Source organism: Spea bombifrons, chromosome 10 (genome assembly GCF_027358695.1).
Source record: "Spea bombifrons isolate aSpeBom1 chromosome 10, aSpeBom1.2.pri, whole genome shotgun sequence".
Lineage (NCBI taxonomy): Eukaryota > Metazoa > Chordata > Amphibia > Anura > Pelobatidae > Spea > Spea bombifrons.
Window position 1 is genome coordinate 7,445,683 of NC_071096.1, and position 16,698 is coordinate 7,462,380.

Below are 16,698 nucleotides of genomic sequence, written 5' to 3' on the forward strand. Positions count from 1 at the left end.
TGCCCTGTTACGTGGATTGTTTTTTTTTTGTATAAGTTGCAATACTTGAAAATATGTTTATTTTATTTACCTCCCTTGAAATTTGTGTCTTCAGATTTGTCTGGAGGTTACATGATTTTGGGGCAGCACACCCTGGACTTGCACCGCATACCATACCGAACGCCACTCGCCAATTGCATTTTGAGTTTGCCCTTTAAAATGATGCTTATTGTGCATCTTGACGTTTTTCTTAGGCATTTCTGTAACTGTTTACGGAGCACTCATGCCTATCAAAAAGTTATAAACCTACACGACTAGAACAGAAATGGTAAAAATTTACTTAAAACGAAACCAAAGTTCTTTCAGTGTTTGTTTGTTTTCGGAAGAAAAATACTGATTAACAGAATCGTAGAAAATATTTCGGGTTTTATTTTTAATTTTATACAAAAAAAACAAGATTGAGATAACAGAATCATCAGATCTTCTCTTCTGGCGGGAGATCCTTTTTCGTGCACCCTGCGCTAGCTCCGGCGGATAGCGGACAGCAGACTTGTGGAGCGATCCAGATGTTCAAAGTAGTCATCCAGCTTTAAGTTGAGTTTGTTAAGCAACTGATGAAAAAGAATGAGTTAGGCGTTTATGATCTTTTAACCACTTTTATACATTCTAACGCAGGAGTTAAACAACAAGGATAAAGGGAATACGTTCACAACTCAGATAAGACTGCGTAGCGCCTTGCGCACAACTACACACAAAGCCTGCGGGACAAGTGAATTAATCGTCTGGGGTACTCACATCTGCGTTGTGTTGATTATTTTTGTTCTCTGCCAATGCTTGAAGGAGATTGTCTATTGCAGAGTAAGGAAGCCAAACCAACGGGGCCGTGGCACTGAGCGGTTTCTGGAAGGGAAGACATTTCGATGGCTCAGGAGGCATTGTGTGTATCTTGTTAACCCCGATAAAGATGGAAATATGTTATACTGTGATGGCATCAATTCGAATTAGAGATACTCACTTCAATTCGAAAATACTGGTGACCTTTACCCAAGAGGGCATCTACGTATTCTAACACCAGGTCTGCTGCCTCCTCCAAGAGATCGTAATTCAAATACAAACGGAGAAGCTCTGCCGCATCAATCGCCTGAAACACAAGACATGGGTTCGAGTGGGTTACAATTCTATACATCAATAATACCCAAATTACCAATATGGTGGTATCTCTGACACGGATTAAGATCACATATGAAATCTGAAGTATGTATTTCATTTTGGTTAGAAATCAGAGTGTCACCAGAAGTGTTCCCGCACCGGGTTTTAGCTATCATTTAGAAACTTGATAGGATTTGAAATCTTAGTAAGGTATAAAATATGGTCATCAAGCTGTTGCAGGAGTGCCGCTGGTAAAATGCTACACTTCCCTGCTATCTAAGGGGGATTTGGCAGGAGACCCATGGCTGCCTATGACAGCATGGCTGTATTTCTAGTCGTACGGTTATGATGAGGCTGGAATGAACAGACATCGGTTACATCGTAGTCTTTGCCAAGAAAGAATATTTGTGGCGGAAAAGAAGCTGCATGTAAATAAAAATGACAATAGTTGTGTGATTACGGGATTACGTTTTTGCAATTCCCACTTTCTTCTAGCTGAAAGCAAACAAGCCCCAGTTCTGCAGCGACTGCTACAAAGCAGTGTTGTATTGCCAGGCAAAAAGTTTCATTGTAATATACCGTATTGGCTCGGATATAGGCTGCCCCCGTATATAGGCCGCACCCTAAAAGTTTGGTGCTTTTTTAAAGAAAAAGTTTTTCTCTTTAAAAAAGCACCAAAAAAACATGCTGCCACTCTGTCCCCCCCCCCCCCGAGATACGCTACCACTGTCCTCCCTCCCCGAGATATGCTACCACTGTCCTCCTCTGCCCCCCCCGGACTTACCGGAGCAGACTCCCGGGTGTCTTGCGGGGCTGGCGGGGGACATCTACGCAATATGCATATACAACTTCCGGTGTTGTATTGCGTAGATGTCCCCCGCAAGACACCCGGGAGTCTGCTCCGGTAAGTCCGGGGGGGGCAGAGGTAAAACGCATCCGCACGATGCGCTTAGACAACCTCCCGTGCCGGCACCCCCCCCCCGTGGCAAGTGCTGGCAGGGGAGGCTGTCTGAGCGTATCGGGGAGTAGGATGCAGGTCCCCTGCACCGCTGCGGGGGATCTGTATCCTAACCCCGCTGCCTGCCTGGCGCCCGGGACTGCATGTCCCGGGCGTCGGGCGCTAGACCCCAAATATAGGCCGCACCCCCACTTTAAAGATTTAAAGTGGGGGAAAAAAGTGCGGCCTATATTCGAGCCAATACGGTATATGAATATTTTTACACTTGGGCTTCTTAACTCCATAGAAAAGGAAAAGGTAACAATACTAAGAGGCATAAAGGACACACACCTTGTAGCTGTTAATTAACCAGCTGGGTAGAGGTAGTCCATGCGCCAGCAGCTTGCTGATGATACAGCGATGATACTGGCCATTCTGTGCCTCATATTTTTCCAGATAGGATGTAAGCAGCCGCCAAGATTCATCTGTTGCGCTAAGGAAAAAAAGAGAATGTAAAAAAATAGCTTGCAATTTTCCATAAGCCCCATTAAAACTGCACTGTGGCTACTAAGATAGACCTCGTGCATGGCTTGTCTTCCTCATATCATTTTTGCAATTGACAAGAAATGAAATTGATTGAATTGCCTGAATCACTCTCATACCACAAGTACTTGAAAAACATCCTTTTTCCTTTGCCATTTAAAAACAGACCAGGATGGAGTATGGCTCCTAGTGAGTATTGGAGACTGAAATGCAGCCCATGGGCAAGGGGTTTATAATATTAACTAAATATACAGTCCACAAAGCCAACAGAAATCAAGTTACGAAATAATTCAAGCGATACCTGGTTTCCTTGGTGGAGACGATCGTTGACAACTGGTTGGTTGCCAACCACTGCCAGGCATCTACCTGTGCTGCTTCTCCGCTGTGTTGTAACTTTATGCATCTTGGATGATAAAAGGAGATGTAGGTTAATCCAAAATCCCTATTCACATCAGAAGAAATAATCCTAGTAGTTTCATTAGGAAACATCAGTCAAGCACTGTTCTCTCATGTAACACAAAAGTATTACATTTTGCAGGTACGCATGCCACTTATAATATGACACAAAGCTCTGAACTCTGTCTCTCTGTGTATCTTGAGAAGGAAAGCAGAAAAGCTATACAAGCATGCAGCAGAATTCCGGATGGCAGCAGTTTGATTTTATGGTGCTTTAAAGTCGACTGTATAAAAAAAACTCACATTACAGGTAGTAGGTTAAACAATGCAACTTGTTAATTTTCTGTTAACATTAAACAAGTAAGTTGAAAACATTATGATGTATTACAGCGCTAGCAAATTTCACAGACGGCACGAGACAAACTCACTTGTAAGCAAGGCCTTCGAAGACAGGCATGAGTGAGAGTTTAAAGGTCTGACAGAGGGAGATGGCCGTATCAAACAGACCAGCCTGCACCAGGAGTGATACAATTTCCTCAGCGGACGCGCTCCCTAAGAGAGAGAGAAACCAGTAAGATGGAGTTGGCGAACCGACTGAGAAAGCGCTCCGCGGTCGTGAACAGAAAACGTATGTCTGGCAACACCAATTATTCCGCTTCACCTCTGTGTAAAAGCTATGCAGATGTATGAACAAAATCTTAGCTTGAAAAAGCTTTTGCACAGAGGAAACACCATATAAGTAAGGAAATAAGTAAAAAAAGGAAAACAAAAATAATGGGAAAATCTTTTTTTTCCAACGCAACTGTCTGACAAACAATACATCTACACACATAACCTGTCGTGATAGCACTGCTTTTCTGTGCCACAAGATAGATAACAACCTAGACCAGTTTAAAAACGTTAAGAAAAAAACATCCTGTAATTTGTGAACCTGATATAATTTGTATGTAAAATAAAATCTCATTAATGTCCTTAAAAACACCGCTTCTTAACTTACCGGCGACAGCTGCTGTGCTAGGGTCCCGCACCGCCAGTGTCAAGCGTGTCTGGGCAAGGACGTATTCCTTTTCCAAATCCTGCAGCTCCAGGATATCAATCTGGCGGCTTTCTGTTACACAATGGAAGTAAAACACATTGGCACCATGCGACAACACACATTTGTGTGGATTTACACAGAGCAAATACAAGCTCACAAAACAACTTACTTGGAATAACGGAAGACTCTCCGTCGTGGTTCCTTTTGGGGGATGCCCCAGCTCGTTCATACTTTAAAATATAAGGAAAAAATGGTTACAGGTCAATAAGCATTATCTACTTATCAGTCTCAATTTATAATCACTGCATTTCCAAATATTTGAACGGTGTAAAGAGTTTAGGTACCTGCTGTTGAAACCATCACTAAGCTCCCTTTTTATTAAACCATTTCAATATATTTAAAAATATTTAAAATGCCCGGTTGATATACTTATGTCCATAAATTCCTTAATTACTATATAAATAGCTCAACGACTAGCTTAAAACTCAATAATGACGTATTTCATGCAGCTCCATACCACGGCTCCTGATGCAGGCTGGACTATCCACGCGTATTTTGGACGGACGAGCCTCAGACAGTTCAGACACGCCAGGTAAGCGTTAACTTGCTTCTGTAGTCCTTCACTGTTTCGAACTTCTCTTCCAAGGCGCATCCCATATTCGAACATCACACTGCCAGCTGGGGAGAAATAAACCGGTTACTGGAATGGGGAACAAAAACAGCAAACATTCACCACATAATTAAGATTATTAAAAGCACAACGTACCTTTCCGGTAGTTATGACGATAAATGTGAAAAGCATACAACAGCTCATAGTAATTGTGGGTCATCAGATCAACTGCACGAGCTCGAGATTCAATAATACCCACAACCTGGGACATTGGACACAAAGTAGATTTTAATGGCTGAAGGAGATTACGCAACAATAAGAAAAAAAAAAAGCTTTTGCAAAAAGTCTCACCTCATTATGCAGGTTTACGTAGGGAAACTCTACGAGGTCTTGAAGTTGCAAGCGTTCACAAAGAACCACTACCAGTTGCCGCAAACAGTCCAACTGCCTGCACAATAAACAGTTTAAGATGAACACTTCAATACTATAGTATATTGTACTATATTCAATACTATAATACTATATATCAAACGTGTGTGTGTGTATTTAATTAATTTAACTGGCACAAAAGTTGAGAATTGTTTGTAATACTTGGATTCCTAAGGGGCATTATTTCAGATCCCAGCTTCCAATAGTATAGGAAGAAACCTGATTACCATAAAAATATTTCTCCTCCTAATTAAAGATAAAAAAGATTGTCAATATACTTGGTCTACACGCTTCATATAGTTGAACAGGAACTCTAAAATAAAAGCCATCAAACAAAAACATTCTGTGGAGCATTGCGACTTACCTGCTAGGATCCGGTATCTGAGTCAATGCATCGTACGCTTGGCTGTTGTGTCCCAAATCCAAGTGATGCTTGAAGATACGCGTCCTTAGCGCAGCCTAATGAAAAAGCATGTTAGTTCTAAATGTTAATAAATTATGCCGCAGTAAAATATTTAAAGATAAACTTCTACCTGACTCCTCCAGTCATCAGCTGCTTCAGTTATTGCCAAAGTAGACAACTGTATCACAAGTTCTGGTAGCCCGATGTCCTCCAGCAAACGCAGCACCTAGAAACCAATGAACACACAATGTAAAACCTGGTCAACTGTAACTGTAATCCAGCAGCAGTGGTTAGAATGAAAGCATACAAGGATTTATATAATATGTTTGACCACTTATCTAGAATGTTACCGCTGTTTAAGAGATATAATTCTAAAGTTTTTTGTATGGTGTGTAACAGCCACAATTACCCCCCTGTATAAAGTTGTGCTAGGAAGCTGAAATGCTATAGATCTTACCCTGTTGTAATACTGGAGACGAGTAGATGTGGGTTCACCATCCTCTACACGAATTAACCTCTCCAAAAATTCTTCTCGTTCCACTTCAGAAGCAGCCTGACAGAAGCATTCAAGTGCCTGCAAATAATGAAAATGATGAAATATATATATATATATATATATATATATATATATATATATATATATATATATATATATGGACAATGAATTGTGAGCATGCTCATGAACCAAGACACCGCAGTGCTACCTGGCTGTGTATGTGGGTTTCTATAAAAAAAACCTGAAAGTTACTATTTAAACAGATTTTTCTCAAATGAATCGTTAAACAGCTTTCAAACAAGCCAGGTATATACAGTGAGCATTATATTCATTTATGCTCCACATTAATTTCTTAATGTTACCTTGTGGCCTTCACCGGTGACCAGGTAACACTGGCCCATCATGAAGTGGCATGAGCCCACGTTCACCTGACACCACGGCTGCAGGAGTTGCACATATTCCTTAAAACAAGTAAATGATAATATGTTAAGACGCAAGCTGTATATAACAGATTTTCTTTGCCATCATCAAGGTGCACTCACACTCGGTGTAAACCTCTCACCTGCAGTTGGGTGTACTGGAAGTTTCTCATCAAACACTCCGGAAAAAGGAAGCCAGGGTTACTAGGCCATCTTGTAATGAATAGTGTTAAAGAGCATGTGCTTTAAAAAAACATTATTTAGGTATGCAATACAATCAGAGAAAAGGCTGCACAGGCCTTTAACATTTAAATAACATGTTTTGGGGATTTTACTTTAAAAATAACCAATACCAGAGATTTTGTAGATTCCGAAGTGGTGCATGACGGTGATCAAATATCAAATAATGATCTAAAACTTGGAAATGGAAGGGCGCATGGCAGAGACAGTAAAGGGTTGTGGCCAGTCACAAGAAATCAAGGCTAAAACGTGAGTGAATATTAGTAGCCTCTCATACATTTTTAAGACCAACTAGTACAACATGCTTAGGATACAGATGCTTTAGAAGGTAATTGGTAATATCGGTGATTAGCTGGGTCCAGCTCAGAGGACTGTGTGCCTGTGTGATACCCGTATGAGAAAACAGGTGAGATAACCGTTTTCTTGCCACATCTTGAAAGAAGAGTTCAATAACAGTCTGTGGACTGGAAGCTAGAGGGAAAAAAAGAGGTGAAACCACAGAGTAAAGACAAAAGGCACGCTCTCTTAGCACAACACGGTGTACAGAATTCCTACATACCGTATTTGTGTGCTGGTGTAAACGCTGGAGAATCCGACAGTTCCAAAACCGACAAATGCTGTAGGTTGGACTCTCTGTAAGCAAATGGAGACAGGCTGTGAGCTTAGATTTTTTTCTAAGATTACCAGGATGTAGTGAATTAAAGTATTGTCACTTTTGTCCACTTGTCTCTGGAGAAGATTACCCAAAAGCAGAAATTAAGCTTTTCACTGGCTGCCTTCATTTCCATGCACTAATTTAAAATAATCCAGTAGGGCAATTTGTGAATTCTCAGAATTTAGTATTTAAACCACAAGGTTAACAGACGCAAAAAGTTCCAACAACATTTATTAATGCAAAATGAGGTGATGCACATCTTAGAGAGAAATAATTATAAGAGCAGATGGTCCACTTTCAGAATACAAGAAGTTTAAAGCACTCTTGATGAAGAAAGTTCTTGTAAAATTAAAGAGGCAATGAAGGGAACTTCTCTTTGCCATTTTACAGACTATGAAGATTCTGATCCATATTGTAGAAATCTTTTTTTGACCTTTTTGGTGCTAGGGTGTTCAAAAACACGAACCCGTATGAAGCTGTTAAACACTGTTTTCATGTGAAAACACATGAACATCATGAAGAAAGGGAACCAGGGCAATTGGGAGTGCATCAGTGATATCTATTTCTGTATGACTACAAGTATACATTTAGATAAACTCACAGTATATCTACAGGCACAGAAGTAGCCAGACACTGACAGCCCCAGCGAATCACGTAATAGGATAAGAGCATTTGAGATGTGCGAGGTATAAGGTCTTGCTGAGATTGAAGGAGCTGTCCTCCTCCTGCGAAAGCCTGTGAGCACAAAAAAAAGCAAAGTTATCGGCTCGCTCTCACAAAAGGCCACTGCTGGGTTGGATGACATAATGGAAGCTTTAAGACGGCTCATTTTCAAAGATAAAATAACTCATAACATATTTAACTCACCATATCGCCCATCCTCAGCAAAAGGTGTTGAAGAATTAGCAAGTCACGGCAGATCATGAACCTTGTTGTTGAGATTTTGCCGACGGCCTGGCACACAAGGCTGGCAGCTGTGATGCTACCATATAGACTAGAAAGATTCATGCGCACATTCAGAGGCTGAGCTGTATTAAAAGAAACAAAGCATAAAAAAAGACTAGTCAGATGTTTGTGATAGCATTTTCAAACCTGTGGTCATACTACAGAAGTATGTCTGATCTTTTTTTAAAAACGTAATTTTTTTTATAATTTACTTAGAAAAGAAAAATAAATCAGATTATTCAGATAATGAAAGTATCGTATACCAAACAATTACTGCTAACCAACCTAAGTCTATTGTCTTGTCTATATTGATGGACGTTTCATAATCCATCTCTTGAAGCAAATACATAATGCACTGAAAAGGGTTTCTGATGTCCTGAAATTTATTGTGAATGTCCTCCATAATATTGTCCCTGGAAAGAAATGAGGGAAAAAAGTAATGAAATCGAATACACAATTGGCAGAGAGAACTGGATAGTAATGTTCAGCACTGGGAAGGACCAAAGCCATGCCAGGGAGACGGGATTATCTTTGCACAAGGCACAGTTAGCACCTATTACAAGAGAAAGAGTGCAGAATCAGAAGGCACCACCCTACCCGGCTGGTAGATGCCCAGAGCCACCAGATAAACAGTTCACAGATGCCATTCAGCTGCTCTCCAGCTAAAAAGTAAATGTCAACTCCCATTTCTGCTGGGAATCACTAGAGTTGTGGTTGTACAAGAACTGAAGAGGTGATGGCGAAAACTGCCCCGTTCTACAGGTAGCAAAGTGATAATTTCTTGTAATACAATCCCCTGTTTTTGCTCTATAAGATATAACTCCCTACATTCGACTGGTCAGGCTGAATACACTGCATAGTCAGTCAGATAAACCTTCCTCCTGGGACACTCTTACATGTCATTTGCGATCATATCCTCCAAGATCTGTTCTGCGACTCTCTCTGGAGGTTGTAGGTGACAGCAGGCGCTTTCCATGAGAAAAGCCATGTCAGGGGATATGTAATCGCCAATCATACGTAGACATTGCATCAAAGAGATTGTATCACTGGCAACATCCATATCTAAAGGCAAAAAGAGAAGCAAACAACTAGTTTTAAGGGACTCTTGATTATGGTAAACATAAATCACTTTTAACAACCTTATGGGAAATTACAGGGCTAAAATTAAAGCACAGCTTTGATTATGATTCAGTATTTACAAGCGTTAAAATTAAAGATCTGTTCACCCATTCGTTGGGGAACACAGCAGAAACTGCTCACCATCTGAGATTACACTTTCATCCACAGTAAGCAGCTGCTCAGGGGGTAAGAGGTAGAGATGATCCACCAAAGGACTCGGAGCCAGAAAAGACAGAAAACCCTTGAGAAAAATATATACAGAGTTTAAAAACTGTATTCAATAACACAATATAAAAACACCAATGGTTCCTGTATATCCTCAACTAATGTTTTCAGCTGCAGAAGAAACTTATACAACACAACTTACCTTCCTCATTAGACACACCATGGCAGTGTGAGGGTGCACAAGGAGAGCAAGGGGACGAGAAAGTGCTTCCTGGTATTGCAGGCAGCAGGTATAAAACTTTGACCAATATTCCGCTTGCAGCTGGCGAAATTCCTCCTGTGACATCTCATACTCTGTCAAGTTACTACGAAGCTACACGAAAAAATAAATGAAAATACATATTGTGAAAAAGGAAAGAAAATCCAGTCTCAACACAGGCCAATGGTAAACAACATCTCACCTCATTTTCCACAGTCAATGTAACCTCTTTCTTCAGCCCCTCCCAAGACTGATCCAAGACCTTTCCGCTACCTCTTTGCATAATCTTTTGGAGAGGAAAAAGGGAAACAGATCTATTTACACGCACCATGATCAGCCCCCTGGTAACATTTGACACAGACGTACAGGGGACCTGTCAAACTAGGAGCATGGGGATTGGTTCAGACAGCCTTTTTTGGCTGGAGAATGAAGAGAACCACAGGACAAAAAAAGAAATGACTCCTGTGTCATCTTCTGCCACAGACATTAAGTTCACTGAGTGTAACACTTAAACTACATATCTCAGGAACAATTACCTTGATTGACAATCAAAAAACACCAGTGGTCCAAAGAAAGCAAACATTTTATTACCTGAAGCGCCTTAAGGAGAGCACCAGCAGTAAACCGTCCAGGGGCAAACAAGCACTCAAAATAAGTTTCCTGTAAGAAACATTTAGTTTACATCGTTAAGACGTTTTACTACAGATCTACTATTCTGCGTCTATATATGTAGAACAATAAATAAAGGAAAAATAAAAATCTCCTACCCTTGGGTCCTGTTCATCTCCAATACTTAACTCTTCCTCTGGTAGGGGATTTACAAACACCTGGTTCCACTGGCCAGCTTGGTTACTACAATCCAAAAACATCACAAATTGCACAATAATTAAAGCAACATCATACCCATTTTTTAAAGCAGTGCCCATTTATACAAATCACATGCAACCAGCTATAAGAAAATATACTCACTGTTCAAAATTAATATGTTTGACAGTTGTTTGGTTTTCTTCATCGAGCCACAAGGCCCAAATGTCAGTAGATGTCAGAGTGAAAGTAAAATCAACCAGAGTTTCCTAAAGATTACAAATAAATAAATTTGCATGGATGTTAATCGAGGTAGACACTTAAAGGCAGAAGTGAAAAACCTCCTTGTTATCTAGCAGTTGCTATTTTAAAACATTCCCTCTATGCGAGTGGTATAGAACTCTGTACAACGCCTCACCTTGTTTGCGAATATCGATGAAACGTGATCCAAGCTGTAGCGGTTGCTTTCAGCAGATACCAACTGGAAGATGCAAAACTACGAGAGAGAAAACGAATAAGTCAATTATAAGTAGGCTATTTCACACTTCAAAAAAGCTGACTAAAGTGAAGTCTGCATACATACCTGTCCTTGCTTGGGAGAGTGCAAATAGACTCCAAGGTACAATCCTAGCGAAGTAGAGTGTGCTAGCCTTAGTCTGTGGCCAGTTCCAGCTGTTTGCCGGAGATCTTTAGTGACCGGAACAAATTCAAGCATATCAGCTACCATAAGACACATCTGGTCCTGAAATCAACATTCAGACCCTATGTTGTTAACACCACTTTAACATCACATAATATACCACAAAAATAAATGTCAGCTGGGCTTACCTTGTAGGACCACATGCGGAGCTTATGATCCTGACACAAAGCGAAGAGGAAAGCATCATGTTCAAGGCAGTGAACCGCAAGACTTACTGGAAGGTGGGCTGGACCTTGGTCTCCTCTGAAAATAAACACAGGGTCAACTTAAAGACACAAAGGGCTGTAAACACTATATGTTTTAAAAAGGAAGACAGACTGCCTGATATAACCAGATCTTTACTGATTTTACTGAACTAGTGATACAAAAGAATCCGTGATTTCTGTTACTACAAACTTCTGCTTCACGCAGCAAGTACCAAAAGATTCAAAAGCTTATACATGTAAACAGACATAACCAAACTCTACCAGGATATTATGGTCATTTGAACGCTCTAGACATCTATGACTAGCCATCATAAATTAACGGGTACAATGGGGGAATACCAGTATTTAGTAACTTTACTTGTAGATGGGTATGGCCTTAGTGTTTAACTTTCAAGCACTTGTTGATCACCTAGGCATCAGTTGAAGAGACACAACGAAAATGCATTTATCTGATCTATAAGCTAGTCTGGGAAGGCAACCATCTTTAACTAAACCAACCGTATAGAAGTGGGCATCCAACCAGTCAGGAATCGCTGCATTACTGAAGTTTGCTTCAGCTCCTGGGTAGTCACCAATCCTAAAACACAAAATCACCATATAAACTTGAAATGTCTGATGTAGAGTTGCTGTACAGATCAAACACATTAACAGAGAAACGTATTACCTTCAACATCGTATGGAGGCATTTTTATGACAAAGATGCCCCCGGAAGTTGAAGGAAAAGCAAAGAGGGCCTCCCCGTCGCTGCTCAGCCATGCTGTAGAAGCAGAAGAGCTCTGGGCACGGCCAGGAATAGCAGGAATCACATAACTGTTAGACGGATCCCCAAAACTCCCCTTTCCAATGTCTGTGAATATAGACTGCATCTGGCTTTCTGTAATTATTTCCTAAGTAATAAAAGAAATAAAATGTTTAAATATTCATGTTGAAAACCATTACAACATTTTTTTAAATCTTTGTTTCACAGTGTATGATTAAAGCTGTCCTAATAGCAGCCGGAAATATGATATACAGAGATCAAGGCACAGAAGACTACATACTTGGCTGTAACATTTTAGGAGAAACGGCTACCTGGCTAACCAGATAAACACTTCTCTGTACCAACACACCTAACATATTATTAAACATTCACAGTACTAAGTGTATGACTTCTGACAACATGAAATCATATTAACGTATGATTGGGCACAGTAAACTCCAGACATTGCTAGAAGAGGTAGAACATCATTAAAACTATCAACTGTAACACACAAACTCCTACTTACACCACGGTACATGCGGGAAGGATGTGACAGGGTAAGCCGATGAACCGTCTGGTTTGTTACGATCATGATGATCATATTGCTGTGCGTTTCACAGACATGCACGCCTCCAGGTAATATACAGCAGTTCAGTATCTTGAGTCGAATGGCATTGTTCAAGAGATTTATATCCAGAGACTCTTCCACCAGCTCCAATGTGTCATCGTAGGATGTCCTTCAAAATACAACAACACACATTTGGTCACTGTCTCTGTAACGCTACTGCTAACAATACAAGGGATGCAAGACCCATGAAGGGTAACATACACACAAACAGCAGGCCATTGGCCTATTCCATTCAGCTTCTTCCTACCAAAGGTTAGTTAATGTCAAAAATGTTGTTATAATAAATAATAAAATATTAACTTCACTAGTCAGAAAAACACTGCCAAGAACCACTCACCAGTGGAGGAACCGGTTTCTTGTTGCTGACAGGAGGCTACCACTTTCTTTATAACAGTAGCCTCCAGCACTCTCACTGTACTTCGGGCCTCCAATAACAGGACTGACATCTGAATGAAGAAATAAAAATATACGGTTATCTCGTGGACCCAAATTATGTGTATTGAGTAAATTTTCGTTACTGGAAAGTGCAGAGGTTAGGGCTGTAAGATATTCAAGAAGACGACATTAGGGGAAGCGGACGAAGAAAGAAGAACAAGAAGAAGCAAGAGAGGCAACCGGAGATGAGGACACAGAAGGGGGTCGGCGGAGAAGGTAGGGAGACGTTGAGAGAATGAGTGAAAGAGAGTGAATGAGCGCGTGATAGAAATGTAAGGGAAAAGAGTGGTTTTCCCCCCCCCCATTACTGTATATTCAGGCTTTTATTTTATTAGCATTGAAGGGGGGGGTGCCTAATAATTGAACACCACATTTTAATTGCAGCAATTACCACCTTTGATGTAAGATATTAAACCCAATGTATTTAAATACTATAGGATTAGACATTGACGTGTAACAGACCACCTGGCCACCTGCTGGAAAAAATAATAGGTACTATTATGACTTATAAAAAAAGCACAAGATATTGAAAATGACAAGTCAGGTGCCATAATGGTGGGGGTAATTAATGGCGACATCAGTGCTTAACACATTCTGCCACGTAGTAATATGAGGGCACAGCTGTCAATCCCAGCGCAGCTGTCGAGTAGGATGGGGTGGCAGGTTACAGATTTAACTACTGCACTTAGACTGTAAGCTCTACAGGCCAGGGATCTCCCTTTCTCATATACACATACCTATTGTACCCCAATAACGTTTGCGTGACTGCTGTACTTTTTATAAAGTCCCCTTATTACACGGTAAACCGGAAAGCGCTAAGTAGATCAGTTACAGCCAAATACATTATATCATTGTGGCCCTTTATTTTATAGCAGAAGTACATGGCTTATTACCCCATCAGAGGGCAGAATTGTAGCTTTTTAACCGCACAGTCACACTATGATATAGGGGGAAATTATGTTTAAAAGGGCAGGATGTTATTGTACCAAATCCCCCTGTACTGACAGGAGAAGAAAAGTTGTCAAAAGATTTGGGGCAATTAAACAGCATTTAGCCCTCAAGTCTTATTATGTGACAATGGGAGTCACTGCCATATTGCAGCTCATCTTGCAAACTTTCTTATGAAGCCATTTTCTTTAACTCTGTGAGTGCAGGAAGCAAATCTGTGCAACACTTTAACCTCCCCTCCGGCACTGGGGGTTAATGATCGGCCTTAACGTTTTTACCCAATAAGTGTCAGCGCAACGTGCTGCATGGCTGGCTTCCCTGGCACTCAGTGAGTTAACTACTGCCACTGCACCCTACGAAGGCCTCGGGCTCTCTGCATTAACCCTTAGTCCACCGGGAAGCCCCGAGAACTCTCACAGTACCGGGGCGGATAGTCACGTCTCGGAAGTTCCTCTGAAATCCCCACTCGACTCCCGTCAGCTCGGTAAAGCTCCGCTCCAGAACCACCGAAGCCGCCATGTTTCTCAGTGCCTGGGTGAGGGGGCGGGGTTAGATGATTCCCGCCCAATCTATCACTTGAAAAAAAATGGGTAGCGTCTAGCAGTTCCTACCCAGGAGAAGGACTCTGGTGATGTCAGCAGACCATGTGACTGTTTGGTCACATGATACAAAGAACTACAGGAAGAAGAAGAAGGAAGACGAAGAAGAAGAAAGAAGAAGCAGAATCTTTAGGATTAGTCTCACTCTTTCTCCTCTCGGGGGGGGGTGTCTCTGGGTTCGAGCGAGTGAGTGAGTGAGTGAGTGAGTGAGTGAGTGAGTGAGTGAGTGAGTGAGTGAGTGAGTGTGTGTGTGTCTGTCTGTCTGTCTGGGTGCCGGTGTGTGTCTCTCTGTCTGGGTGCCGGTGTGTGTCTCTCTGTCTGGGTCCCAGAGAGTGACTGTGTGTCTCTCTCGATCGACACTCGCTCTAGTTACCCCAGGGTTCTCACCTCAACTCTCCCGCACGTCACTTTTTAGTGAATAGACTCATTTGTTATAGACAAAATGCCAAGTCTGTAATTGAGACCTTCACAATGTGTGTATGAGAGCCTGGCCCTGTGACACAGAGCGATACAGGCACACATTTTAGGTGACAGAGGGCACAGGTAGCCTGTTTAGAAGTCAGAAACGGCACATACAGGCTGCATAAGGGCCAGAGGTGGTACAGGCAGGCTGCTTAAAGGGCAGAGGCAAAACAGGCAGCCTGTATTTGGAGACTGAGATGGCACAAGTAGCCTGTTTCGGATTCAAAGATGTCACAGACAGGTCACATAGAGGGAAGAGGTGGCAAACTCAGCCTGTTTAAGAGCCAGAGGTGGTACAGACAGACTGATTAAACGGCAGAGGCGGCACAGGCAGGCTTTTTAGGGGAAATGGCGGCACAAGTAGCCTGTTTTGGATGCAAAGATGGCTCAAGCGTGTGGCATAGATGGAAGAGGTGGCAAACTCAGCCTGTTCAAGGGCCAGTGGTGGTACAGACAGACTGTTTAAAGGGCAGAGGCTGCACAGGCAGGCTGTGTTTGGAGACAGTGGTGACACAGAAAGGCTGTTTAGAGGCACGCTGTTTAAGGACGGAGGTGGCACGGGTAGCCTGTTTAGGAAGCAGAGATGGCACATACAGGCTGTTTAAAAGCCAGAGGTGGTAGAGGCAGGCTCTTTAAAGCACAGATGCAGCACAGGCAGTCTGTTTTAGAGGCAGAGGTAGCCGAGACAGACTGGTTAAGGGACAAAAGCGGTTGATGTAGCCTTTTTATGAGCAGTGGTGGCACAAGTAGCCTGTTTCAGACGCAGCGATGGCACAGGCAGACTGCATAGAGGGAGCGGGTGGCAAAGGCAGCCTGTTTAGGAGACAGAGATGGCACAGGAAGCCTGTTTAGAAGGCAAGGATGGTACAAACAGGCTTTTTAGATGCAGAGATTGCACAGGGAGGCTGTTTAAGGGCCAGAGGTGTTATAGGCAGGCTCACAGATATGCCGGTTAAGGGGCAGAGATGGCATAGGCAGGTTGCTTAGAGGAAAAGGCGTTAAAAGCAGGCTTTTTGGAAAGGAGATGTGGCACAGGCAGGTTTTTTTAGGGGACAGAGATGGTACAGATAACCTATTTAGGAGGCAGGTTGCATAGGCAGGCTGTTTAGAGGAAGAGGTGGCAGATGGGCTTTTTAAAGAGCAGAGGTAGCACATTAAGTCTGTTCAGGAGCAGAGATTGTACAGACAGGCTGTTTAGAGGGAGAGATGACTCAGACTATCTGCTTATGACGGAGAGGTAGCACAGGCAGTTTTTTCAAGGATAGCAGTGGCATGGGCATGTTAGTGACAGGTGGCACAGGCAGGCTGTTTAAGGGCACAGTCTTTGAAGACAAAGATGGCACAGACATGTTTGGGGGTTAGATTGTACAAATAAGCTGTTTGGGGGCAAAGGTGGC

General features: G+C 42.0%; 1 protein-coding gene across 1 annotated transcript; it reads right to left on the bottom strand.

Annotated features, from left to right (window-relative positions):
- Positions 1 to 385: 385 nt before the first annotated feature.
- Positions 386 to 14,789, bottom strand: NUP160 (nucleoporin 160). Its single transcript, XM_053449388.1, has 36 exons — positions 14,663 to 14,789; positions 13,195 to 13,303; positions 12,756 to 12,966; positions 12,155 to 12,377; positions 11,989 to 12,067; positions 11,413 to 11,527; positions 11,168 to 11,326; positions 11,003 to 11,080; positions 10,750 to 10,853; positions 10,548 to 10,632; positions 10,372 to 10,440; positions 9,983 to 10,066; positions 9,724 to 9,894; positions 9,498 to 9,597; positions 9,134 to 9,299; positions 8,523 to 8,650; positions 8,160 to 8,320; positions 7,894 to 8,027; positions 7,197 to 7,270; positions 6,952 to 7,108; positions 6,541 to 6,610; positions 6,341 to 6,439; positions 5,940 to 6,056; positions 5,613 to 5,708; positions 5,444 to 5,538; positions 5,002 to 5,098; positions 4,807 to 4,912; positions 4,558 to 4,718; positions 4,210 to 4,270; positions 4,002 to 4,112; positions 3,433 to 3,556; positions 2,910 to 3,011; positions 2,417 to 2,558; positions 995 to 1,120; positions 775 to 879; positions 386 to 590 (listed from the first exon to the last, which is right to left on the bottom strand). The coding sequence occupies exons 1-36, from the start codon at positions 14,757 to 14,759 to the stop codon at positions 501 to 503; spliced, it is 4,206 nt and encodes a 1,401-aa protein (XP_053305363.1). The 5' UTR covers positions 14,760 to 14,789; the 3' UTR covers positions 386 to 500.
- Between the last annotated feature and the right edge of the window lie 1,909 nt (positions 14,790 to 16,698).

What these genes read in the sequence shown, in the direction of transcription:
- NUP160 (XM_053449388.1), bottom strand. Translation starts at nt 14,759, where the DNA reads ATGGCGGCTTCGGTGGTTCTGGAGCGGAGCTTTACCGAGCTGACGGGA. An exon ending in GATATGATCGCAAATGACAT is followed by an intron (nt 8,651 to 9,133) that starts GTAAGAGTGTCC and finishes ATTTCTTTCCAG; the next exon opens with GGACAATATTATGGAGGACA. An exon ending in AGCCTGCATCAGGAGCCGTG is followed by an intron (nt 4,271 to 4,557) that starts GTATGGAGCTGC and finishes TATATTTTAAAG; the next exon opens with TATGAACGAGCTGGGGCATC.